At 37.3% G+C, this 27,877-nt stretch overlaps 1 protein-coding gene across 1 annotated transcript; it reads left to right on the forward strand.

The window, feature by feature from the left end:
- Positions 1-2,130: 2,130 nt before the first annotated feature.
- ptgir (prostaglandin I2 receptor) lies at positions 2,131-27,877 on the forward strand. Its single transcript, XM_041995246.1, has 3 exons — positions 2,131-2,342; positions 2,515-3,556; positions 26,468-27,877. Exons 2-3 carry the CDS (start codon positions 2,723-2,725, stop codon positions 26,705-26,707), a joined length of 1,074 nt encoding a protein of 357 aa, XP_041851180.1. The 5' UTR covers positions 2,131-2,342; positions 2,515-2,722; the 3' UTR covers positions 26,708-27,877.

Consider the following 27,877-nt stretch of genomic DNA (forward strand, 5'->3'; position numbering starts at 1 on the left):
CTGATGTCATGGAATCCATTCTCCATATCTCACCAGCTGGTCAGAGTTTTTACTAAGATCTTCAACCAGTCCCTGTCTCAGTTAATCGTCCCACCCTGCCTGAAGTCCTCCATCATAGTCCACTTGCCTAAGAAGCAGCACATCTCCAGCCTCAGTGACGACCGGCCAGTAGATCTCAGTCCGGTGGTGATGAAATGCAACAACCATTAATCAGATAAGGCAGTAATGTGTTGACATTCATGCACGATATTTAGGACTTTTCCTATATAATGTTTAACTGTCAGCACATTTCCTTCCCACTTGTGATTCCTTTCTTTTGCATTATATTCCCAACTGCAAATGATGGCCAGAATGGGCGTTAAATGTATGCTTTAAATGAAGACCCATGGCTAATTCCTCTGATGGAAAAATCTGTATGTTTCCATTTTGGTTAGCAAGACCTGATGTTTTGAAGATGCTCCCACTTGTAATCTAGCCATCACAGTTCACAGTTGTTCAATTTCCTGCAGGTCAATATTTTCCCATGCAACCCATTATAACCCTGCCACTGACAGGTCCCAAGGGGATGAAATCACTCACTTCACCTGTCTGAGCCTTAAATGTTGAGGTGCAGCTATTTTATTTAATTGGTTCTATTAATCCATATTTAATTCTGTATAATCTTCCTTTGTAGCATGGAAGACAAATTAGGCACACTCAGCAGATATGCCAGCTCAACAACCTCCAACTGAATGTCACCAAAACCAAAGAACTGATCAGTCAGAAGCAGCTGAGGAGCTACACTTCGATCACCATCGGTGGGATGCAGGTGGAGGGTGAATATCTTCAGATACCTTCGGGGTTAACATCTTAGAGGATCTGACATGAAATACCCACATCAATGCCATGGCAAAGAAGGAGCATCAGCGTATCCACCACCTGAGACGTCTGCGGGACTTCAGATTTCTTATTAGGATAAAACTTTTACACCTGCACAGGGACCATAAGGTGGCTCCAAGCAGGACATTCTGGCCACCAGGAGAGTGGTCTGCTCTACTGAGCAGATAATCAGAAACACCCTCCCCCAACTACAGGACATTTACAACAAACACTGCAGAACTAGGGCCACCAGAGTCCTTAAAGAACCCACTCACCCCTGCCATACGGTTCATCCTGCTGCCTTCAATGAACCGTCACCGCTCCCTGAAGGCTGAGAGGATCGGCTTCTTTCCTCAGGCCATCCACATCCTCAACGGATACTGACACTTGCACATATTTATATTCATGTTTATATTTTCATTTGCACAATCCTGTTTTAGTTCTGTTATTGTTGTGTGTAGGCATCTGGAGCAAGTGCACAAGGCATTTCACTTTTCACTAAACTATTTATGATGGCGTGGATGTGACTAAGGCAATTTGAGTTTGACAATGTAGATCAGAAGATTAATAAGAAATATTGCTATAAGAAACAATCTGTTTTATGATGTCTGTAGAAAGAAATATATTAATCAAACAAAGGTAAACATGACAATAACAAAGGCTTGCGCTTTATTGAAGGATTTTCCTCTCGGCCCATGCTGGCAGTCACTAGTGTTAAAAAAAACAAAAACAAATAAACAACAGAAAGTATAAGCTCCAGAAATTAGAAATGAACCTTGGAGCAACAAAGAAGAAAAGATTCAAGCTGCTTTGATGGTTCAGCTCTCTGTTCAAAGTGTAAGAAAGACTGCATGAAATACACACATGTATTTATTTATTTAAAACACTGTAAAAGTAGTGAGCAATCTGTTGGAAGCCCCGAAAACTGATTGGCTTTCAAGAGATAGCCTAAAACAAAATAATTTTTTTTCGTGGAAACAAATCTGAACGATAATAATAATAATAATAATAATAATAATAATAATAATAATAATAATAATAATAATAATAATAATAATAAAAGACGGTAAAATAACTCCAAAGATAAAGTCGACCGTCAAGAGAGCTGGAGTTCTTTCAGACTTTAAAGGGGTTTTTTTTTTTTTTTTACCTCAGAGGATCAGGTTTTCTGTATGACATTTCATTTCTCGGTCTCTAATGAAGTGGGTGGGACTTCACGTCGATCACACAGACTGGGAGGCGCGCGCTGCACACACAGAAAGTTCAGAGGAGGAAAAGCGTCGCCCGAACAGTCATGTTTTCTGTGGGGTCCGCGTGCGTCTGCCGACACGTTACCTGTAGCAGTGTTTGTTCGCACGAGGAGCGCTTCATCTTTTATGAACGAGTCCTTGGAAGAAAAGCAGAATAAAAGAGTAAACTGAAGAAAAAGTAAAAACTTCTAAAGTTTCAGAAGTATTGCTGCTTTCTGACTGATGCCGTGAAAGGTGAGTAATTATCGGTAAAAATAAATAAATACAAAAGAGTTATGAGCCAATGAAACCGTTTCGGAATATTTGTATTTAGATTAAAAATATAAATTTGATAATGCTTCGGGATTTCTATACATCCTTTAACCTACACGAGCACTAAAACACTTTCTCTTTCTTTGCTCCACAGAAAGGTTTCAAAAGGGCAAGAAACAGGAGAGAAGAGAGAGGTTTGGAGTAATGTTTTAATTCACGGCATCAGTATGAGTCTTACTGTACATCCCTGCTGTGTGTGTTGCCAAATGATGGTCTCCACAGGACAGGATTTTCTCTTGTTGTCTGGGAATCCTTTATTAATTCCTCACTGATCAACAACATTTCCTCTAAAAAAGACAGACATGAACAGAAGCATTGTTTTAAACGAAACATGTCACAACACCACCTGCATCGTGGGTCGAGATGGCAAACCAGTGACGAGCATCATCATGTTTCTGGCTGGGGTTGGGGGAAACCTCCTGGCTCTCTTCATCCTTGGAGTGCACCAAAAGGAACACCGCTCCAGGTCCTCGGCTTTCTGCATTCTGGTGACCGGCCTTGCCCTCACGGACCTGCTGGGCACCTGCATCCTCAGCCCGCCTGTGTTCATCTGCTATGCCCACAACATGTCCCTTATAGATCTGGGTGGTGAAAGACTGTGCAAGCTCTTTGGGTTTGCCACCATTTTCTTCGGCTTGGCACCAACTCTTACCCTGTGCGCCATGGCGGTGGAACGCTGCCTGGCTATCAGCCACCCATACTTTTACTCTGTGCACATCCGCAGCAGCTTTGCCAAATTTACTCTTGTCTTTATTTACATCTTTTCCCTGGCTTTCTGCCTTTTACCGTTCATTGGTTATGGTAAATTCAGACAGTACTGCCCTGGGACATGGTGCTTCATTGATATGGACGCAACAGAGGTTGACCACTCCAACCTGGTGCTGGCCTTCTCTCTGTCTTACTCCTCCCTCATGGCAATGCTGATCTTTGCTGTGTTTATGTGCAATGGCTCAGTGATTGTCAGTCTGTGCCAAATGCATCGGAGTCAGATGGTCCGCCGTGGTTCGGTGGTGTCAACGGGGAGAAAGAGGAGGCTGAGCCTGGCCTGGTTTGGACATGGGGAAGAAGAGATGGACCACCTGGTGCTGCTGGCTCTCATCACTGTCATATTTGCAGTCTGCTCCCTGCCGCTGACCGTGAGTTCACAATTCACTCCCCCTTCAGTTCATTCTACATTTATGTTACCGTCTGTTGGGTATGAAGTTTTACACTAGAAAACATTAGTGGATGATCCATCGAGGTGCAATTTATCATTTGTTGAATCATTAAATAGAAATTTTCTATTTAATTAAAACATGTTAAAGAAATGGAGACAAAAACTAATTTTATTGTGGTTTTGGTTTTTGACTTTTACATAGTTCAGTGAGTTCATATTTGCTCACAGCAGAGGGTCACAAGGAGCAGGTTTATTTAATCATTAGACTCCCCTGACTCCATGTGCCCACACTAATAAAATTAATTCCTTCCCTTCATTCTGTAATCATTACTTGTAAACAAAAAGCTCAGCGGGCATAGCGACCGTTAATGTTTTTGTTGTCATGGTATGTGTTTTTGTGGCCTGTTAGCATCTCATTGACGATGGTGCTGTGCTCTACAGGCTCTACATGTAGGTGTGTCTGAAAATGCGGCCTTCATCACACATGGCATGTAGTCACTTTGTGGCTGTTTGTGTTGAGCATTTGTCTACTCAGCTCCTCTTTGTAGAGGAGTGTGTCTAACCTGACAACCCTGGTGGACTGGTCTGGCCCTGCCTTTCCTCAAGGGTAGCGGGCTCTTTTGGTAGGAGTCTGCAGATAATTAGCCTTTGTTCCTGAACATTAGCCAGGTGTGTTATGGAATGTAGAATATGATGAATCTGAGTTACATTATAAAAACATTCTTGCTTCAGTTATTTATCTTGGCCTTTTTCTAACCACTCTGATGATCAGGTAGTTTACAAGGCACAGTAAAAAGTGTTTGTTCTTGTTGGTGCTGTTCATCATCTACTCACTGTCTGCATCTGGAGAGTTTATGGCCTGAAGGTTTGACTAACTTTTGGTGTATGCCATGGTACTTGACTTGCGTTGCTGCAGAGAGCCCACAGGGGAAATGAGCAATCATGACGATATGCTCTTGTCAACCCTCTGAGTAAGACTTCAAGAAACCCCAAGTTCACTACTTATAAGAACATGTGTTTTTCTTTTTTCTAGCAGGTGGTTAACATTTTAGTCACAAAAGAGAATTAGAAAATTTGTACGAGCCAGTGTGAGACCCATGTAAAGTTAGGGAGGAAATGCCATTTTTTAATATCATATCTGACACTATGTTAAATTAACTTATGCATGTCATCAGTTAAATAATTGGTCTGAAGTTACAATCCCAATACATGGTTTATATCATTCTGAATATTTTAAGACCCTGTCATCTCAGCAGACTTTGGTATGCCTGTTTGCTTATTTCTTTGTGGCTGTAACAAAAGAACTGAGACATTGATGGTGAAGCATATGAGACCATATAAGCCAACTTTAAATGTTTCCAGACAGGTTTCAACTTGTGATTAACACCATTTAGTTTGGCACAACAAATGTCTGTAGAAATAAAGCTATCAATACAGCCTGATGCAGTTTATATAAGAAGTGCAAAAAGCCACAATCAGCCATTAATGCTCCCTTTGCTCCACACAGTAATAGCATACCAAAACAAACCCTTCAGCCTATGTTTCCGGTTGGCTCTTTTTTATGTAAAGTAGGGGAGACCGGGGACAGTTTTGACATTTCTGTCTCTAACTTCAAGCTTTTTTAACCCACTGTGTTCAAACGGCTATGCAACCTAGCTTCAAGTGTCTGCTAATAAATGGCCTGGAAAATGCCTGTGCAGCACAAACAGAAAATGTATGGCTTGATCTCAAACACAAGGAATGAAATGTTACAACTGACCCCATTGTCAGAGCCAGTTGTAACATGCCTCGGGGTGAAATGTAATATTATGAAATGAGGCCCAAAACAAAAACAAACATGCTGTGGACTCACAGAATAGAAGTTAAAGACACACTTTGTAAATTTCCAACAAATGTCTGGAGCTGACGTTGCCCAGCAGCGTCCAGAGGCTGAGAAATTACACTATACACTTTTTCATTCGGGATGTCGCTTTTCTTCATACAACGGATATAAACACACCGGCTGTTTTTGAACGTGCACCGTGGCTGATTCAGCAAAGAAACGCAAGAAGACATTATCAGAGGAAGAAAGGAAAAGAAAGAGAGAAAGGGACAAAACCGTCACAACATATGGGTGTTTTCTGTTTCCATGTCTTATTACAGTAATAACAAATATAGAATACAATATGTAACAGGCCTTTGCTAACTAAAGAGAGCTGACAGTACAGATAGGGTATAAGATGGATGCTGGATTAGCCATTGATGAGGAAGCGGTTCACTAGGTACATTGCAAAAGTTCTGTCATGAGTCTTTAAACTACACTAACATCTTAATGCAGATTTATGGTGACGCTGAGTTTGCGTTTGCGTAATCGCTGTAGGCTCAAAGTAGCTCTGCAGAGGCTCGACGCACACCTCTTCCAGACCTGACGTGCACCCCTGCTTCACAGACGGTTATGCGAAGGTAGCCCCCTTGCGATTAGTTAGTTTGGGATCACGTGTTGCCGGATATCTGGATCTTCTCGCTGAATTTGTGTGGTAACCACTGATTTAAAAGGGGTTACCCGTTGGTACCAAAACTCAGCTCAAGGTCCGAACGCTCGACTAGATCTGTTACAAATGGACTTTTGCCTTTACCGGCCTTTAGGAACTGCTTTGGTCAGAGAGCTTTCTTTTATGTGCTCACTAAAGCCTGGAATGAGATCCCACAGCACATCAGGACTATAACATCACAAAGACTATTTAAAAGAATATTTGCTCGCCATCTAATGGACAGGTACAGCTGTGACCACTGAGGTGGCTCCATAGCCTCCCCTAAAGCTGCTTCTCTTGGTTTGTGTTTGTATGATTGTACTGTCTTGTCTTGGAATTTGTGATGTGTTTCTGGTTTGTATGTTCTGCAGAGCAGGAACCTGCTGAAAAACAGTTCTTAAACTGAGTCAGGCCCGATTGTTTTAATCTTTTCCTGTTTAATAAATAAAAATGAAAATGAAAAATGAAATCTTCCACCAGCTAATAAAGACACCGAACCATACTAGACGCCATTGTTGTTTTAAAACAGAAAATATTTACCGAACTGAAGTGAACCATCAAAAGAATTCTGACCTGGTGAGTTTACCAGCCGATACCACCCCTGCTGCCACCTTCAGATTAGGAGGAGAAACTGCAACACGACACCAAAATGACACACACCCCCTACGCTCGAGTGTGAAAGCAAACTCATCTGCGTCAGCTACGCGGTAAACGACCGCACTCAGATGTTGCGCGAGCATAAATCTGGCTTAACGTCAGTTTGGTCCGCTTGAGTAAAAAGCAGTGTGAAAGCAAACTAAACCAAAGGTGTGAAGATTTTCTGATTTCCCCATCCCATGAACAAAGTCCCCCTGACTATCCTGCTGCAGATGCACCCTAAAACAAAATACTGTCATTCAAATCACATTTTCTAAACTGTTACAACCTACCCCATGAAAGCGTGTTACAGCTGTCCCCAAGTGCATTATCCATGAGCTAGCTGGCCATAAAGCTAACACCTAAAACATTACTACAAATAACCTGCTTGAAAGACAGCTAAATAGACACATAATCAACATGATATATGTTTGACGATGTTAAGTACAAAGCAAGTTATGTAGTCACAAATATAATGTGGGCAAAAAAATGACTTTCTTATCTCCAAATAATATTTTCCCTTATAAATTTAGCTGTTTATGTCTTAAGGTAATACTTTTTCATATGCAGACAAAGGACTAAACTGAACATGTGCAGCATAAATTAGATGATTCCTAACTTCTCCCTGATTGGAGCAATTGCAAGTGTTACAACGGGAACAGTGAACAGTGTTTTCATATGAAGAATGGGGTCTGCCTGCAGTTTGAAGCAGGGGCACCGCATTGATAAAAGATGGTAGAGAGGAAAAGCATGAAATAATGCACCAGAAAGTTTTTCTTCTCCTTTTTTTTAATGGATAAAAAACATTAATTATTTTCTTTGTTCTTTGGCTCACAGATATAAATAATGTTTCTAGAGTTTGTATTTACAGATGGAGTTTCATAATCTTACATTTTCTGAGTGGCTTTTGGTCAAGCACTACATTTCTGAGTTGTGGATGTTTGTTGTGGTAAAACTAGATTTTTTAATAATAATAAAAATTTAAGTTGGCATGTTGTGTTGCAGCTGGAGAAGTGGTAAAAAAAAATACGAGTATTTCCCAGAAAAGATTAATCAGTTTTTAGTGTGTGGTTATGTGTGTCTGTTTTTCTTGGAATAATAATATATTGGCTGCAAATGTTTGTCCTGTTCAGTGTTACCTGAATCACATAAACTTCCCAGGCTTGTCACAGTATGTGACGTATCACCTCTCACTAATTTAAACCTACTATATAAACTGTACAGTAGCTAAAAAGATAAAGAACTGTCAAGCAATGGAAGCTGATATGATGACTTTTATCACTTAACATTAAACATACCTTTGAGTTGTTTGATGAGGGAGGACATAATGTTTCTTTATCGTTTTTCTCAGCCAGATTATACATATCTTGAAGTATTGCCAGCAACTGTTACAACTGGTTTAATAGTATACGTCTATTCCCCTTTTATTTTACCACGGGAAGCACAAAGCAGCCCGGTAGCCTTATGTTTTCGTCAATAGATCAATAAAGTGCTGCTCTGATATCACTGCCTACTGGCAAGATTGCTTATTTTAGCTCTGAACCACCTCCCATGATTATTTTAAAGAGTGAATTTCGAAAAACATGTTTGTTTTTTTTTTAAAGGTAATTTAACAGCAATAACCCTGAGAAACAGCAATGCTCTAACTTGATTCTAAAAGGTTTTGATTAGTGTAGATAACCGCATCCGAGGCTGAGTCAGCAGACATATATTGAGTAGTTTGTGCGAGCTAAGATGCCAGGTAGTGTGGAAAAAAAAAAAGAAAAGAAAAAAACACCCAATAAAAGAGGTTTTACCACATTGATTGGAAAGGATGTAGACAAGAACAGTAGCTATAATGGAGTTTGTGCTACACTCAACACGTAACATATGAAGACCTTTTTACAGAGCAGCTAATCGATAAGTGGTGTATATAAACCACAGAAATAAAGGTTTGTATAAAAACTGAACATGTAATAAGTGTTTATCTTAAGCATGGTTCAAGCAGAAAACTACACCACAGTTTTTATTTATAAGTAGTACTTTCATATCAGAATTATTTTACCCCTGAGAAAAGTCTAGACTCCACATAAGTGTACTTTATTTGCCTTGAAGATGTTTTGCAGTTTTGAAAACCTGTACGTCAAAGTCTTTGGTGAATTCTGGGAACAGTGTGAAAGGAATGAACACTTACAGATGTGAAGAATTGACAGTCTGTTTGACTTGTAGTTTAGGGTCAAATATTTTTTGTGTTTGCGTCACAGCTTAGCATTCAGATTCATTTATCTATACGTTCCCCTGCATAAAATATGCAGCAATGAGTCATCATGTCTGCATTTCCTTTGCCAGCATGGGCACTTCCTTAGTAATTTTATCCCAGACATAGATGGTCTACATGCAAACTCAAATTGTCATGTTGTTCTGGTTTCAGGAACTGAAGACACAACAAATTTCCCAAACCAGAGCGCATTGCTTTAGTTTGGCTCATACAACTGTGTGCAGTAGATGTAGCCAGAGAAAAGATGGGTTCCTGTGCACATTTGTTCTCCTCATCAACTGTCTTACCAAACACATCTTCCATCAATACCACTAAAAAAAGCTAACTTTACCTAATCTGCAGCCATTAAATTTACCATGAGATAGTTGAGTAATGTTAAAACATCTGTAGAGTGTTTGTGAACTGTCTCGAACTGCAGCTACCAAATAAAGATTAATGTGTAATGAAAAAGTCAAATGATCGTAAGAACATAGTGAATTCTGTGATTTTCATTAAAAAAATTGAAATACCATGTAAATTCCAACAGCTCTGAGAAAACTGAGCCAGAGGAATGCCTGCTGGGAAGAAGATAAGTAACAGCAATCCTCTCTGACACATTTATGGTCACAGGTCATTATGCCTCCATGAGTCAGTGCAGTATAACAAAACCGAGCAATAAAGAGTGCACAAAACACACTGACACAATGCAAGGCAGGAGGTTAAAGGTGAAAAACCTAACCTAAAGAACCACTTACTAAAACCACATGAGCACCAGTTCCGGATGAAACTCTGCTTCACAATGTTAAAATCAATATCTGTTGTCCTGTTCACCAGAAAACCCACAACTAAATCGCTATTATAATAGTTTCCAAAACAGCCAGGAACCCTTGAGTCCCTCAGCATGCCCAGTCATATCCCAGTACTTAAAAATATGTTGAATAACAGGATTGTAGGATTTAACAGACACTCCCTATTTTAGCAGGATCCCGGACTGTGTGGATGAAGAGAGGGTGTCCGTACATATGCAAAATCCAAAAAGACTGAAAATGGTTGTAATGCATGTGAGAGGAGAACATACATGAATCTGCTCTTACAAAAAATGAGAAATTTTTGGTTGATGGATTTTCTGATAGTCACTGAACGAATCTCTTCAGAAACAGTAACCGTATACTGCCGGCCCAACACTAATATAGGAGCAGGATTAAAAACAAAACATCGAGCTACATCAATATGTTGGTCATATGTTCAATGGGCCAATGACATCGATCCAAAATGTGAACATCTTTCAAAAATCGATACAGTAACCATTTATCAAACACACTTTTGAAAATGGCTATATTGAGTTTCCCTGGCATGTTGTTTTCCATTTATTACCAGTCTGCCTTTGTTATAATAACATAATGTTTTATTTAAATGCATTCATTTAAATACCTGAGCTCAGGAACATAATGTTAAATGATATTCTAGTTGCTTTTTGTGATTTTATATTCATGGAAATGACTGTTTAATTACCTGTGACATCGTTTTATATCAATCGCTGGATCCTAAGTCGAATCTAATTGAAGTGGGATCGTGGCTTAATTTGCGATATCAGCAAACATCAAATCGCTGTCCTTTAAATAGATTTAATATTGTATCATGATCAAATTGATGATTTGCACCCCAATATGAGAGTGTGGAATCAATGTTATGTAATTTTACTGGTAATGACACAGCATTTTTTAAACTCATCCTGTGTCACAGCATCATAGCAAGCTGAACGAGGGTCTGGCTGCTGTGTTGTGCTAAACAAATTCATTTTGCCAAGAGGAGCTTTATGGATATAAGGCCCCTCTTGATAATGGAATTTTCTTACAAAAGAAAATTTAGATGAAAAACATATGAGAAAAATAGGGGGCAAAATCCTTCATCCAAGAGGAACCAGGATCCAGAACATCAAAACTCCCATCAGTTCTAAGTTACATTTTGTTTAGGTCTGGGAGAAAGAAAGAAAAAAAACAACAAAAAAAAAACAAGCAAAACAATCTCATAACCTCCTTCCCAGCAAAAATTAATTCAAGGAGTTTTATGATCATCCCAAAATTCCTGCTGCTGCTGCACTCACAGAATGAAAAACCTGCAGTGAATTTTCCTTTAACTGCAAAATCAGATCAGCTGATAAATAGAAATGGTACTGATGTTTACTCAAAACCTTTGCAGCTTCCAGGAGCCTTGTTGTCTCACCTCTGTGCTTTTAAGAAATTGGAGCATTCTCATTGATGATGACAGGGAAAAATGCTTTTAGATCCCAGACAAGCATTCACAAGGGAAATTACCATTGTCAATTCAGTGTACAATGACATTTACTTCAGTGTGAGGTATCAGATGACTAAGTGGGAGCAGTGTGGTTGAAGATGAGGAGACACGCATGCTCTGACAGCTTTGTGTCCCAAATTGTTTTTGTGCACCAGATGCTATTGGGATTTAAAGCCTAACTCAGACCACTAAGGAAAGATGATGCTCTACTATCAGCAGCTTGCTTTGTGAAGGGAACAATCAGGGTTTGTTTTCTTGGTGGTTGGATGCTCAGACCTGAATGCACACATGTGCTTTCATGTATATACACACATTTACTCTTATTTCACTAGAAAAAAAACTGCAGACTTGCTAATATTTTTTTAGTCTTAGTTTCCTCATATTTCACATTACCTAAACCACACAGTAGAAAATTGATTTTAAAGAGGTAAAGAAAAATATAGGCTCTTTAATGTCTCTCTAAACTGTCAGGGTGTTGGGTAACATAACTGTACGCTTCAAAGTATCACAGGAAGCAATGAGCCGGGAATAGAATTTTTTAACGGCAGGGCAACAAAATAACAGAGCGTGAAGATATATATGAAGAGCAGATCAGTGTATTATCTTTTGTACTATCTTTTGGCAGTAATGAAATATAAAATATTTTTCACTGACAATAGGTTTTTTGCAGGTTTTACATTGATGGTGATTAACCTGGAAAATCAACCAAGATTTTCTGACTGAACATGAGTGTGTTGATGTACAAATGCAGCTCAAGTCTGATCCAGAATCAGACTTGAGCTGTTCTGGCATTGATGTTTTTTTATTGATTGGTTTTCAAGGTGGTTTTTTTACATGTTAACCTTTTATCCTGAATCGAACCTTCAGCCTACCAGAGCAGGAAAGTAGCAAATTAGCTTCAAAACTCTAAAAACACAAATTTGAACCTGAAATTACCGATTAAACCACTAATCCTGCCTCGCAGTTCAGGCCCCTGGTGACTGCTGACGAATCTCTGTAAGTTTGTCACTGCGAGCGCCTCTGTTAACTAATTTTATCTCATGTGTGAAAACACTTCATGTAATTTGTTCTTGGGTCTGTCATTTCCTGTAAAATGCATCTTACTCTGCCCTTTGAATGATCTCTTTCTACTTCTAGGCAGACCGCTTCCCGCATTTTTCTCTGTTGCTGCATTCTGAAAATGATACTGTAGTAAAAACAGATGTGGTTTAAAAAAATGATAATGCCACAAGTAACTATTTTGCCATACTTTTAGGTAAATATTTACATTTCAGCCCTTTAATCGTGTAGTAATTTCTAAAAAATGATTAATATGTGTGATGTGGTTATGGTTGTAGTAATATTTGGGAACAGATGGTTGTGGTTACAGTGAAAATTACTATCCATGACAAAACACAAGGAGTATATCATTCTTTACTGATGTTTTTTGGAAGTAATTGGCATTTCTGCACTTCTTTTTTTCATTTGTCAGGACAGTTTGCCTTTCCCCTGTAGAGTTATTACTTTATAGTCATTACATTAGTCATTACTTTTATAACCCTCACATATATAACAGCATATTACATTGGCTAAGTAATAAGGCCTTATTGAATTTGTTAAATGGTAGTCATTGTTGGTCTATCTTTTTTTTTCAGTATACGAGGAGCCATTAACTCAGATTAAATGTGTCTTCTCCAATCAATAGCTGCCTCCAGACTCATTTGCTCAGTTACTCATGCTCGATGTGATGCAGGTTGCTAGCTGCTATTTCTGATGCTATGTACGGTGGGTAGCTTCCTTGTAAATGCTCTGTACTATATTTAATCAAAGATTATCTTTGTTCCACATTTCATGCAAACTTTATACAATTTTTTAAAACACCACTGTGTACTTTTTAGTCGTATATGTGAGAAATACTGTTTAATTTTTATTTTAAATTTATAAGCTTTATAAGCATGATAAAATGTGTACAGCAATGTTAAAGCCTTGCTGGTATATAACTGCAGATCTGCACTGAGGATCACACAGTTTTTCTGTATTATGACATTCAGTCCACACATGTACACCTTTCTGTGAGTTAGCTACAGTAGTACAAGAATGCCAGTGAAGGCTCTCTGGTTACTGTTTTTGTGTTGAAATCAGCAGCACATGAATCTGAACATTTACACAGTTGTGAATGGTTAGTGGAAAGCAGCATTCGGGCTATTAAAAGAAAGTATGAAGCTGTAGTTGCGTTTAAGATATTTTTCTTTTCTGGGACAAGCAAATGATGTTACTAGAGTTGTCTGGAATTTGTCTATAAGAAGTCGGAGGAAAACAGTGCCAGTCTTTCCATTCTGTGATATAGAAAGTAGCCTAGGATGCAGTTCAAATTAAATAAATAATTTTTCTAATTTACTGGCATGTTTATTCATTTCTCCACAATAATTTTAGTTACCATCACATTAGTCATTAGTCTTGCAGTTCTATCTGTGCACTGATGTTGGCAGCATAAATTCACTTAACTTAATGACTTTTTTTAAGGATTAGATATAAAAACAGATTATCTGCAGCTAAATGTTCCTGTTTAATTTGCTATTTGAGATTCATCTTCAAACACAATGATCTATTGATGTTAAATCAGTGTGCCACCATGATACATGTGTTTTCTTACTTGATTTTTTTTATTGGTACTGCTCAGATCAGCAGGTTTATTACACCACCAGTTAGGGCTGGGCGATATGGCCTAAAAATAAAATCTCCGATTTTTTATAACCAAATCCGATTTCCGATTTTAATCGATTTTTTTTCCTTTTCTTTTACAAAACATAAATAAACTTATTAAAACATTCATTTGTTTATATAGATGAATGCTAGCAAAAATAAAGCATATAATGTCATAGCTCTTCCACCATATAAACGCCTTCATTTCTCACATAGAAATATGCGACACAATACATCCGTGATCTCTTTCCATCTGGATCCTTATCATACAGGATCCACTGCAGGAATAATTCCCCTGATGAAGGTTGTCTCTTAACTAGGGTTTGCAGCATTTCTCACTGCAGTTATACGCACAGCTAAATCCCAGGCGTGAGTGAAGGGTCACTTTACTGAAAATCTGTCAGACAAACACCGTTCTGGTGTGGAGGGAAGGCTAAGTCTGCTGCTAACTAACTATGGAAAAAAATCCCGATTTTCAAAAAAATTAATCTCCAGAAATGAAAAATTCGATTTATCGATTTTATCGATTAATCGCCCAGCCCTACCACCAGTTAAATAGTTTCCCATTAAATCTAATGAGAAACTGTGTCCAAACTTTTGACTGGTGGTGTTCATTTTACTTGATGTAAGTTTATTTACATGCAAATGTCTTAAAACAAAAATTCCCAAAAACTTAATATTAGTAATCTAATGTGTTAAACTTGAGGCTATTTTAAATATTCTTTTTAATGGTTATCTACAATAATTGCAACAGTTTATTAGTAATAGCTAATGTTGTGACTTTAGTTTCTGACTCTACCAATGTGAATGTTTGTTATGGGCTCCATGTGGGCTTTGGTACTGGGAACGAATGCTGTGGAAATTTGTGCTCTTACACGTCCCTTGTGGAGCATCCTTGGAAAAGGTCAGAGCTGCAGTGCATATGGGAAAGTGTCGCAGTGTTGGTGTCGTTAGCTGAATGCTTGTGTTTTAATAGGTTTTGTCTGGAATTAGTTAAAAGAAGTACAGGAAAGATATCTGCCCTCACCAACCATTCATTTAGTGCTCTGTATTTGTCTTTTTGATTTCCCAACAGAGTCAGCAGTTATTTTTCTGTCCATCAGCTGCTTCACAGTTCACTGTCTTGCATCAAGCGTGTTCCACACCCAAGTCTAGAGTTTCTCAACAACAGGGCTGGGACCATTTTGTGGAGCCACTTTTAAGTTGTCAGCGAGGTCACATGACAAGCATTGACAATTTGCGTGTGGGTGTATGCTGAAATCAGATTTCCTTTTTCATTGACTAAAAGTTCTAAAAATGGCTGTTTGATTTGTAATAATTTGGAATATTTTAATGGGATTAAATTAAACCGTGTGTTTAACATGCCTTGAAATGACTTTTTGCTGTAATTGGTGCAGTATAAATAACTTAAATACAACTAAAACAAACTGCACTGGTACGAAAGGATACTTTTAAAGGGATTTGAAAGCACTAAAAGTACATTACCTTAAGAATCAAATGGCTATTTGGTAGCTATGTTCTGGATAAGCAAACACAGTTTAAAAAAACAAGTTTGACTATACAAACATTTGTCTTTTTACTGAGTATTCATTACATACAGCAGGATTTGAACCCGCTAGTTGGCTGGTATCTTGCTGTTGAAGTTTGCTTCGTATGTCTGTGAATTTTCTCCAGTTGCTTCATGTTTTCTTCTCTTATAAACTAGCCCTAAGTGTAAGCGTACATGGTTGTCGTTTTCTGTTTTTCTGTGTTGGCACAAAGATAGATGTGCAGCCTGTTCAGGAAGAACCTTACCTTTCTCAGAAATCGCTTTCAGACCACTGAAACTACTTTTTTGGTAACTGCCAGAAGAATTGTCCCTTCTTTAGTTGTGACTGTACTGGAGGAGCTGTGGTTGATGGTATCTGTTGCAGACTAGGTACTTACCCAGCATGAAGGAACAAAATCTGTGTCAACCATTTGTTGACACAGATGCAGCAGCAGAACTCACCATTACAATAAAACATGCAAGCATCAACCTTAGCTTGCAAAAGGCAATACAAAAAAGAAAAGGATAGGCTGATGGTGAACATGGGGATTTATTTTTAACCGCCACAGCAAAAAGATACGTAGCAGCAAGATTGTGAGGCATCATCACACATCTGGCTCAAATCATTTGGATCATTAATGGTCATTAAGTATAATCATTATACTTTAGCATGATCAAATAATCACTTAGACTTTAATTGTAGTTTTTGTTTTATCTCTCTGAATAACCTTTTTCCAGAGTAACAGAAGGTCATTTTTGTCAAATAGATATTTTCAGCTTACATCACCCCTAAATATTAAAGCAAGAAAAAAAAGTATAAAGTATAAAATATTATGAATGAATATCTTCACACCCTGGACAGATGCTTTAACTCTTCACGTCTTTTCAAATTAGAAGTTGACGAAGCTCACGTTCTGAGTTGTTTTTGAAGAGAAGGCAGACACAACTTGCATAGAAATGATAGCTTTCATTTTCAGACAGTACTTACTTCTGCAGGCAGTGGCTCTTGTGGGACCTCATAATCTGAGCAAGTTCACATTCTTTAGTTGCAAATAAATAAATAAAAGATTCAGATTCAGAAAACGTTATTTATCTCGTACGGGGAAGGACAGAGGCATAGATGGAGCCCGACTTTTAACATTTGCAAGATGCTCAGATAACTAACATTCAAAGAGCTGGTTCACTACTTTTTCCAGAACCTATAATAAACATCTGGTTCTGATTTGTAATTTTAACAAATAAAAATGTTTTGATATGACGACTCAAAGAAGTTGTGGACTGAGTAAAGGCATAGCCAATGTCATGAATCCGTGTAGCTGCTCGTGTTTGTGTACCTAGTAAGTCCAGCAGTCACATCCTTCTATCTGTATACTTCAGATTATTTGCTCATAAAAATTAAAACCTCTTACACAATATGCAAAAAATTTTATACACTCCAGCAGGGCTTAATTTATCAAGTTATTTAGCCAAACTTTTGCTGGTTTGAGACAGCTGGATACAGTTGTCCCAACCCATCCTCTGTGCTAATTTAATAATCACCTCTTCCTGGAAATGTATGTACAGAAAGAACAAAAGGACACGTTTCATACTCCACCTAAGAATCCTTGTCAGGAGAAATATGAGCTAATAAAGTTTGTTCTAGACACTGCAGTGAAATACAACTCCCTCTCATCAAACAAACCATAACGCAAAATGTGGCGATCATCTGCTGAGGTGCTGAAAACGCAATAAAAGGGAAGCAGTTGACACCCTGATTCAATAAAACTTTGATATGGAAAAAACCTGCGCCCTCAAGAGATATTGGAATTGTTCAGACTGCATGGTGTTAATTTGTGTTGTTGCCCATCTGTTTTTTAAATGCTTAAAAATGAGTCATTGTGTACAGCAAGATCTCACCCATGTGATTTCATACAAAGCATTAGATAATTGATGGTTCAATAGAATCTCTGATAAAAGGAAGTGAATTTGTTTTCCCTGCAGTTATAAATTTTCCCCTTATTGTTGCATAAAGGGCAGCTGGCTTCAGTTAAGTGATGATTTATGTCAATAAAAAACAGATTGAGTATGCGTCTGTGGGATGGCTTGGTTGGGTGTTTGCTTTTCTGTTATAAGTGGCTTTTTAAAAATGCATTTATTTTATAATATCCTAAAATTCCCTTTGCAAATTTTTGCCTTGAACAAATTAAATGTCTTATTCTTTCAAAGGGACACCAGGGACTGAACAAAACTAACAAGATAATTGCAAACAGGCAGCGGGCAGTTTTTTGGGTTTTGAGATATTGGGTACCAGTAAAAGCTCAGCTATGTTTATTATTATGTGATGGGAAGAAGTTTTCTATCACTTTCATCTGCTCCCAGGAGCTACTGCATCTAAAAATATATTCCAAACCAGTCCCTAGATCAATTATTTTAAACCCCTTTATTTTTATAGATGTTGTATTTATGAAATGGAAAACTTAGCTGAGGGATCTTCATCGGGGGTAAAGAGGCAAGCACTTAAAGCTTCATGGGGTTTTTAATAATGGGAACAAACTACTTAATAAGCAAAGAAAAAAAAAAGACAAACATCTGTAACTGTAATAGCAACTTAATGTACATGAACAGCATAAAGAAGAAACTGACCATACTGTGAAGTAAAGAATTTGTTTTTGACTCCCAGAACAATATTTAAATCTGCAATAAATGCAGGAGCTGGTGTTACAGAAAAGCAGCTTCTTCATTCATTCTTGTTATCTTAATATTACAATTCTTTCAGACCTATTAGCTGAATGAAGTTTTATTATTTCATGTTTGTTTCTTGAATCCTAAAAAATGCAACAGAAACATTGTCAGGGAACATGTGCATAAGGCTGATTTATCTGTTTGTTTTCAGAGTCGATCTTGGAAAGCCACAACTAAAAGCCTGAAATGTGTGCAAAAACCTTTCATTACTAAAATTATACTCATTTTTAAATGTGCATTCAGTCATTCATGCTTAGATCTTAAATAAAAGTACAATGGATATTTAGAAATGTGGAACTTACACTAATAATAAACAGAATTGTGCTATTTCAGCTGTCTGAGTCATTTCTGGGGCTCAGTTTAACCTGAAACTGCTAATGCCTATGTTCAGTCTGTAAACATTGAGTTAAAGCAGTTAGGGTCCAATTAAGATTAGAATCTACTGTTAAGAGGAAAATAAAGTATTTCTGGGGCTTGACAAAAAAAACAACATTAATATTAGATCATAACTGAATTTACGTCATTCTCTGTGATCAGCAAGAGACATGTAGAGTTTATCCATCTACAAAGCCAGATGTGTTTCCCTTAGCACACTCCAGTCCACTAGTTGCACCTCTAAGCTGGTCACTATGATATGTAATATAAAATAATGTATAAACTTATTATTTTATAAACAAAATGTAAATGTTGTAATTTGGCGATTGCTTCACATGATTAATTTGTTTAGTTATCTGAAAAGTTACCACCCCAGCTACGACACAGAAAGCATGAAAATGTCGGCCGATGGAGCTCGGTGCACCACCACCACAACAGAAAAACACCATCATCATTTCTGGGTGCCAGCCCATATGAAAGGTCTTTTGCAGCCTGAACAGTTTCCCCCTGCAAGTCATTAGTAAGAATGCAGGATTCTTTTTTTTTTATTTACAGTCTATGATAACAACAAAAAGATAATGGGTTTCTTGTCATTTAGAAAAGTATAGAACAGGCAGACACACAAAAAGTAAAATCACTTTTCTCCTGTAGAAAACCAGTGACCTGGTAAGTACTAGATTGGATTTTGTAATTTTACATACTGGTTAAGGACAATTCAGTGGAATACAGCTGAGTTGCATTTTCTTGGCCAGAGAACAAAATTAGCACAAATAATATCACTTCTCTGTAAGTCCCAAACTGTTTTCATACGTGAGAGATGATAGATAAAACAAAAACAGGTGTGCAACAGAACTATTTCAAGCAGACATTGTTCACTGCCAGTGAAATAACAGTCAGTTCACAGTTAGCAAGTTAGAAGTTAGCAACATGCACCTAAACATGTGTACATGCTAACAATAATCATGCTTAATTTGAAGTTGTCATATTCAATGTTTTTTTTTATTATCAGTTCATTATTATTTCCATTTGCAGTTGTCTTCTGGCATCTTACATGTAACCAGTTCACCATCAAACAGCAGCCTTTTCTCTGAAAAGGAACTGCAGTCACGCTGTTGCAGCAGATTTTGCAACACAGTTTATGCACAGTCTATTTTTTCATGTGTAAGCACAAAAATCCACTTCGTATTTGTCTTCCAACTTGAAAGATGAGCTTTCTTTGACAGTTGGTCCCACTTCCTCTTTGGTGTCGCTTAAAGATTTTTTTTTGTGTTACTTTTTATTAGCAATTCCTTTTTTCAGTGTTCAGGGGAACAGCAACTGCTACAGCTTCTTGACAAAGGTTTGATAATTAAAGATTTAGTCCTGTATCTCCTATTTATCAAACCATTTTTTCTCAGATCGTGGAACACTATAATCAATGAGGCAGCATGCATGTTTATAGTGTGGTTATGACAGTGGTTTAATTAAATAGTTTTTTTATTGAGCTGAAATCCATTTTGTAGATTGATGGAACAAAGTCTAATTGCGTAAGGACACTAACTGCAGCCTTCTCAAAAGAGGAAATTCACTAATGGACTTTCAGACAGTGTTATTCCCCTGTTGAAACATTCACTTCTCCTGAAACAACACACTTAAAAAATATGAATGTGACTCATTTCAGTTAACAGTGATAACAGTTAACAATGATAAATAAATACCACACAGACAATTAATCCCTGTGGAGAATTTTATATTATAAGAAATACATTTTAAAATTGTTTAGCTGCTCTTTCCAGAATACTCACTCATTCTTTGTGTGACTTCCTGCACCTCTAATTTTAGAAACCACCTCCTGAGGAACTAGCTAAAGGTGGTTTAAGTGGTGATGAAATCCCCTTTAGGTGTGGCACAAACTGTTAACCTTTACAAGATACAGTATGTCAGTATGTCATGACCTATACAACAATGACTTATGTTTAATTTGCTTTTGACTATAACTATCTGACAGAGTTGCAGTAATGTTTCCTGAGATGTAAAGTTAAAAAAAAAACATCTGACTCAGCTGTGTGTTTAGTGTGGTCATTGAAAAACATTTTTTGATTCATTTTGTTTTCAGAGCATTTAATTTATCATACAGCTACTTTAATTTCATTCAACTGTTTAATGTACATGTGCTGCTGATCCTTAATTAAAGTGTATTTAGCACCCAATGATGTAAATTAGAACTGTCTCTTTGTTATTTGACAAAATAAATTATACTGATATATATATATATATATATATATATATATATATATATACACTGTATATCTTGATTCAGGTAAAAAATATTGAGATATGAAATTTGGTTACTATCGTCCAGCCCTAGCACAGGACTACGTTTCCATGGCAGTATTTCGCTAAATAAAAGCGGTATTTCTAAAATTTTGACAAAGTGCAATTGCGATTTGTAGGTGTTTCCACTGAATGGTGTTTAGCGCATTAGCTGTTATTCTCGTGAAATCTCGTCTCGCGAGAGTCAACTTTGAGGAGGATGGAGATTTCTAATTCTTTGTAAAAACTCTTTCATTTCGCTGTTGTTCTATTGAGGATGGCAGTTCTATTTTTCTTTAATATTTCGTAAAAAGATTTCCGTCTTCTCCTGCGACTACTCATTCCGTACCATCTTTCATGTGACCCCTTACGTCATGTCTGAGGAAGTGTAAATGCGAAAAAAAGTGTTTCCATTACACTTTTGTGATATACTCTATATCAACATGTCTGAAAAACCACCTCATGAGAGCATAAAAACATTTTATTTGAGAGGTTTTTCAAAATGTTGGTGTTTCAATTACCTTTTTTTTTTGTGATATTTAGGTTTTGCAGGGGTAATGGAAACACACCTGCTGTCTACTGCTTGATGGGGGTAAAAGCCAGTAGATTTTAATTTGTATTATTTCTGCTACTATGTATTGTACTGGCCCAATTGGCCATCGGTTCATAGAGAAAACTCCTGGTACTTCTGATGTCCAGTCTGCTTTTGATCTCATTCTTTTCTTTATTTTTATGTTTTCTTTAGTTAGTTAATTTCAGTGACTCAACAATTCAAGGGTTTCTAATGTCACATTGTTTTGTTTCTAGTACTTAAAAATGTTTTCTGCAGGTGACAGACCTGAACTGCAGACCAGCTTAACATCTGTGCTCTCGTATATACCCTTTGCATATGTGCAGAATGTCGTTTGGAAATTTTTTTCCAAACTGAGTTTCAGATTTTAACTCATGAGACTTTTTCCACCTCTGACTCATTTTGTTTCGTAGTTGCACCGTAGAGTTTTAACTTGCAGTCCCAAATACAGCAGAAAACTGTTCACTAACATTAGTTTTTAAAACTTCTCATAAGAAAGAACCAAATATTTACTTGAAGTTTAGAATAAGTGAATATTTTTTAAAAAGCAACAGATGTTTTCTTTTTATCATTAGATGCTTTTTTTTAACAATCCTTTGTTTTAGCATGAAAACTGTTTTATAAACCAGTTTGTGTGAACCAGTTGGTACTATACTGAATGTGCGATGAAAATGGTGTCACTTGTAATGACAAACCCTCAGAACTGCTACCAGATCACGTGATTTCCCCATTTGCCACCTTACTGTTTTAGTTTCATCGCCTACATCTTTAAACCTACTTTTTTCTGCCAGATTGACTGTACACTGCCAGCCCAGCACAAAGTTAGACACGCATAACAACTAAAAGCTGAACAAAGTTGAGCATTTAGATGTTTATCTTCTGAGTTTATAGTCCTGAGATAGTTAATGTGGGACTCGTAGTTATTGTGTAGACACAAACATAGTTATAAATGAATGTTTATATGGTCCGTGTGTATTAAATGTATAAATAAATAGTGTGTTATCTTGATGATATATTAAGTGTAGTTTATCTTAATACTTTGGTTTCATTTATTGAACAAAAACATACACACAAACACTGATCACAGTTAAAACAAACTTGTGTAAGACTGATATCTCACACAACAGAAGATTAAACACATTACTTTAAATATGAAACTTACTTAGACAGTCATGACTAAAGGATTTGCCTCCATTCATATTCGCTGCTGTAAGCAGTCTTCTTCAAAGAGCCGGTAATCCCTGTCTCCTCTCATCTCTGTTTAATGATCTTCCACTGAAACAGGATCAGGAAGAGAAGGTTAGAAGAGTCCACAAGGACCACAAGATGGAAAATAATGGGTAGTAGGGTGTAGACATCCATTACGCGGTCTGTTTCCTGAAAGATGCAGTAGTTATCAGCCTCAAATAGCATCTTGTGTTTGCTGACAGGATGCACTCATTTACACCAGACAAACTGGGCCCAGGTACGTGAGCCAGTTAATTAATCATTTATGCAAGAATATAATCTGCAAGTATGCTTATAAAGTTAAAAAGGATTTGCTGATTGCTGCAGCTTTGACAGCGGAACATTGTGATACACATTTCCCACTATTTTCTGTCACGTTACTGGTGAAACAGTGCATAGATAGCAATTGTTTTTCCTGTCATTTATATCCAAATATTCCTTTTACTTAAAGTTTTAGTTTTAGTACTTAACATTTCATGTTTGAAAGTGATGCGAAATATCTGCGTGACTAAAAAGCATTTCATTTTTCTTTGGCTCAGCGCTGGTAAGTTGCTTTAGATGGTGATAGATAAAGGCATTTGCACAGAAACAACTTTGAGTCTGTGTACAGCTGTGTGCCAATGTACTCTCTGCACAATTTATATAATGCTTGCCTGAGCATATTTTATTTTGCTGGATTTATATATCTATATGCATACTCAGAGTATGAGAAATCAAAGCTTTCTGCTCCCCACATAACTCTGTTCTACTGCATGCTGCCTCTGGCCTGCTCTTAAGAGTACTGATGCATTAATATGGTCCTGTTTAAGTAGAGCCTGACATGTCATCAGTTATGCCCTGCAGCCTGGAGTGCTTGGTGAGGACAGCTTATGATTTGTTTGCCTCTCTGCAGGGTATAATGTCTGCTAAGAGTACCATAAGAGGCAGGGTGGCATGCAGGAGCAGACGCAGAAGTTGAGGGTGGTAACGCGAAATGAGACAACAATGGCGAGGATGATGCAGAGCATATGAGTTTGCATGTCTGCTTGAAATGTTTCTGGCAAGACTGCTTGATAAATTAAGTGGATAATATAATTGCACTGAAATAAATTGTGACCAGCGTAGCGCCTGCTTCTTGGTTAAAAGTCAACTTAAAGTCAGTTAAATTATTTCTCACTATTACGTCTATGGATATTTTTCTCATTTATTTTCTGAAGCTTTTAGAAAATCTACAGGATCCACTTTCTTGGATTTTGCTAACATAAATTTGGATTGGACTTCACAGGCTCATTTTGTGATGGTTCTCATCGTTTCCACAAAACACACCTGCTGATTATGAGTCATTACCTACCTTGTGTGATTATATTTATATACTCCCTTGGTTTCAGCATCCCTTTGCCAGACTGTCTCTTGGCTTCGCCTCCTCTCATCCCTGTTTTTTCCTTCCATCAAAACTATCTGCACTTTTCTGGATCTGTCATCACACTTTTTACTCACTTGTATTTAGAAATCAATGAATCACTTAATGAAAGCAGGCTGCATCACATACACAGATTACTTATCACGACGTATTAACACTAAGCAGAATGACTGTGAGGTGTTATTATGTAACTCGTCCAGCTCACAAGTTATTGTTAGCTTGCTGTTACCCTTCAGTTCAGAACATTGAAAAAGGAGATATTTCATAAACTGCGACTTTCTAAAGTAGACAAAAAATTTGATAATTTGTTGTAATTACTACATACTTGAATTCTGATGCTACAGTGATTATTGTTAATTGTAAAGTACTAAAAAAAAACATTTCCTTGCAACCAGTTTTTAGAAATCGGTTCTAGCTTACTAACTCAGGCATTTAGATTGTGACCTGATTAAGATGACATCTTGTCTGAAGCTCACAAAGAGCTAAAAGGAAGAACTTAACACACAATCATGTAATGTATTTACAAGACACTGAAGCAATATAAACCTGAAGTCATATATTACATAACTGGATGTTTTTAATTTTATACCAATTAATTCTGAGTACAGTAACTAAAGCAAAAAAAAAAAAAAAAAAAAAAAAAGGACAAAAACATTAAGTTTCAGCAACGTTCTTTGATTTCTTTCTAAAGAGTCATCAACATCTGGATGTGACTTCCACTTTCCACTCTAAGTCATCTTTTCTACATCATTTTCACCATGGCTAACTGTGAAACTGTGTGGATTCAGATCTAGTTGGTTTCTGTATGCAGTCATTTCTTAGTTGGGCAATGCCCTGTCTCCACTTTTCTTTGGTACCGTTGGAACCAAAATGTTTCTACCACACCCTCCTCGATGGAGGAAATGATGATGTTATATGACTAAGGTCAACATTCTTAAAAAGAAAATCACTGATAATTTTCTATTCTTTAGCTCCTGCTTTCCGTGGATCAATGTTTGAACGATTGCCCAGTTGATGAGAGTGTAGAGGTTGTAGTCAGGTCTGTGTCTCATCCCTCCTGTAGTTTCATTTGTCCTGGCTCTGGACTTGCTGCCTCTGGCCTCTCTTCAGCTTATTAGTTTTCAACCCAGGCCCTAGCAACAGGGAAACATTTACGCCAATGTACAAAGCCTCTCAATCAGCACAAGCCATTAATTAGACTACTGTTTGTTGGATATTTCACAGAGGAAATGGAGAATTGTTGATAGAGTAGAAGAGTGAGGTGACAAAGAAGCTTCCCGGGCCAGCTGCTTCTCTCTCTGCCCAGGATGAGTAAGCAGCCAGCTGCTGATCTCTGGGCCGCCTCTCTGCAGTCTATCACAGCTTAAAGGTCAATGCAGGAAAATGTTGGTTTGTCGTGCCATGTTTGTGGGTCTGTATTCAGAACACTTTACGATAGGAAACTTAAAAGTGTGATCATGCTATGCATATTCTGTTGCAGACAGATGCTAACAAAGATAATGCTGTGGTGTGTTTTAAGTTTACCACTAACAGGCAGTTTTGTTGTCATCTAGTTGCAACACCAAAGTGCTGACAGCTTTGTTTGCTGCTAAGCAAGCATGAATAGGTTTGATATGGCTCCATCGTGACAGTGCAGTGTTCAGAGTAAACAGCAACTGTATAAAATAACAAAAGTAGCATTAAAATGCCTTAAACTTTTTACAGAGAAAAGTAAAAATCACCTAAGTTATTTGTATAAATAAACAAAGGAGACAAATTTGATGGCATGATAACATTTTCTAGCGTTGCTCTTTTGTTTACTTCTCACTGCTGGAAACTTTGGTTAGGGCGACATGTAGAACACTTCCAATGTACAAAAGTACAAAAAGTGTGATGGTACATGACACAACTGGCTCATTATTTGGTCACAAACAGAAATGTCCTGGTAGCAAACTATCAGAAAACCTAAAGTCTGTTTAAAATCTTAGTTTTCTTTTAATTGGGTGATAAAACTTTTTTTTTCTTTTTAATTTGCCACCATTTTTTAAAAATCTGTAACTCACTGTATGTGTTTTGTCTAAATGTTGGGTTACCTTGTAAATAAATCTGCCTCGCCAGTGTTGTACCATTTACAAACAGATATTTTCAAATTCTGCCATCTTCCCTGTTAGACATTGACCATATATTGACATATTTGAGTGCATTACATCCATCTTTGGATGCTTATATTAAATCAGTTCCCAGCCAATCATATAATTACACACTGTGTTCCTGTGAGCTTGCATTATAAAGTCAGTTTGATGTTCAGTCTCCAGGTAATCTTCTGAAAAGATGCAAAGCACACATAAAAATGGCTTGATTTAAATCTTTTCTTCCTCAGTTAACATTTTGCTTGACAAATTGCAGAGCCTGTATCTAATCATACCCTCTGTTTCTTCAGATTGCAGGCTTTATCAACGCTATTCATCCATTCTGTGGTGACAAGGAGAACTTGACAGCTTTTCGTTTCTACGCTGTCAACCCCATAGTGGATCCATGGGTTTTTATCATCTGCCGCAAGTCTGTGTTTCAACACTTGTTCTCGCTGCTGAGCTGCCACTTCAGCAAAGGAGCTGTAAAGACAACAGCACACTGCGCTCTGTCTTTACCTCTTGATAATACCATACAGCACAACGCCTAGACGTGACGCTTTAAGGACCAACATGAGTTATGGTTTATTTACACTCTGGGCTCCTGTAAAACATGTAGCAACATGTACTCTTGCCACAATTTGTAGATAGAAACTGTTGCATTGTTCACGTGACTCTTAAGACCAAAATAATCAACTTTATTGTATCTCCACAAATGAGGACATTTTCATTTTACTTCTGAAGAACATATATGTCTGTGGGAGAGTTCATGGCTGCATGAAATAATAGTTGATATTTTAGAATGGGCCAACATGGTGAACCAAAATGGCAACATTGCTTCTTTTTAAAGCCAAACTAATGTAACTTAAGTGTGCTCTCTAGTAACATTTTAACACCCAATGTTTGATCTATACCTTAGACTGCTGGTTACAAAGTTAGTTTGACATTTTAAAGTCACATTTTACAGTAGCTGTGCTCATGTAATAGTATTAACTTGTAAAAATGAACAAAGTAAATGAAAAAGTCCATTTGTTTTAATATGGGCTCAAGCTAAAGGGTTAATGTGAATTGCTATTAAAATGTTTAAAGGGAATTGTGGGTTCCTTTCTACATAAAGATGACTTTTTTTTTGTTGTGATTTATTGCCACAGAAATAAAACAAAAATGAGCTGAAAGAAGTCAGATCAGTTAGTCTAAGGTGGGACTACTTTATACATTCTCTGATATTCGAATTAAAAGGCCACCATGTTGTCAGATAAAGTTGATTCCTGCAACAGTACAACCCTTGGTTTTACTGATTGGCATGATAAAATTCATTTCAAATCTACCCACAATGATTGTGAATGTTTTAAGAGCTTTTTGCTTTTAAACTTATGTGCTGCTGCAAAATGCACTGTGAGAATTGGTCTTTTTGTAGACTTTGTTGTGTCCTAAACTTTTGTATTCATGTCTGTGCTACACACTGTGCTATAAAGATTTGAATTTGCTGGTTTGTTTTTGGTTTATGCACCAGAATGTAATAATATCAGGCATGCTCCTTTTTTTGTTTGTTTGTTTTAATGGTGGGTTGCATTACTTGTTTACTATTTGCTTATGCATGACCCAGGCAAAAACACATTCCCACCTGCACATGTTCTGCTCAAAGGGTACATTGTGAATCACTGTATTTGACCTAGAAATCTATTAAAATGAATAAAAGAAAACTGTTTTGGTTAAAAAAA

Source organism: Melanotaenia boesemani, chromosome 9, assembly GCF_017639745.1.
Source record: "Melanotaenia boesemani isolate fMelBoe1 chromosome 9, fMelBoe1.pri, whole genome shotgun sequence".
NCBI classification, from domain to species: Eukaryota; Metazoa; Chordata; class Actinopteri; order Atheriniformes; family Melanotaeniidae; genus Melanotaenia; species Melanotaenia boesemani.

Coding starts and splice junctions, on each gene's coding strand:
- ptgir (XM_041995246.1), top strand. CDS start 2,723: ATGAACAGAAGCATTGTTTTAAACGAAACATGTCACAACACCACCTGC. Junction 3,557..26,467: donor TCTGCTCCCTGCCGCTGACC/GTGAGTTCACAA, acceptor CTGTTTCTTCAG/ATTGCAGGCTTTATCAACGC.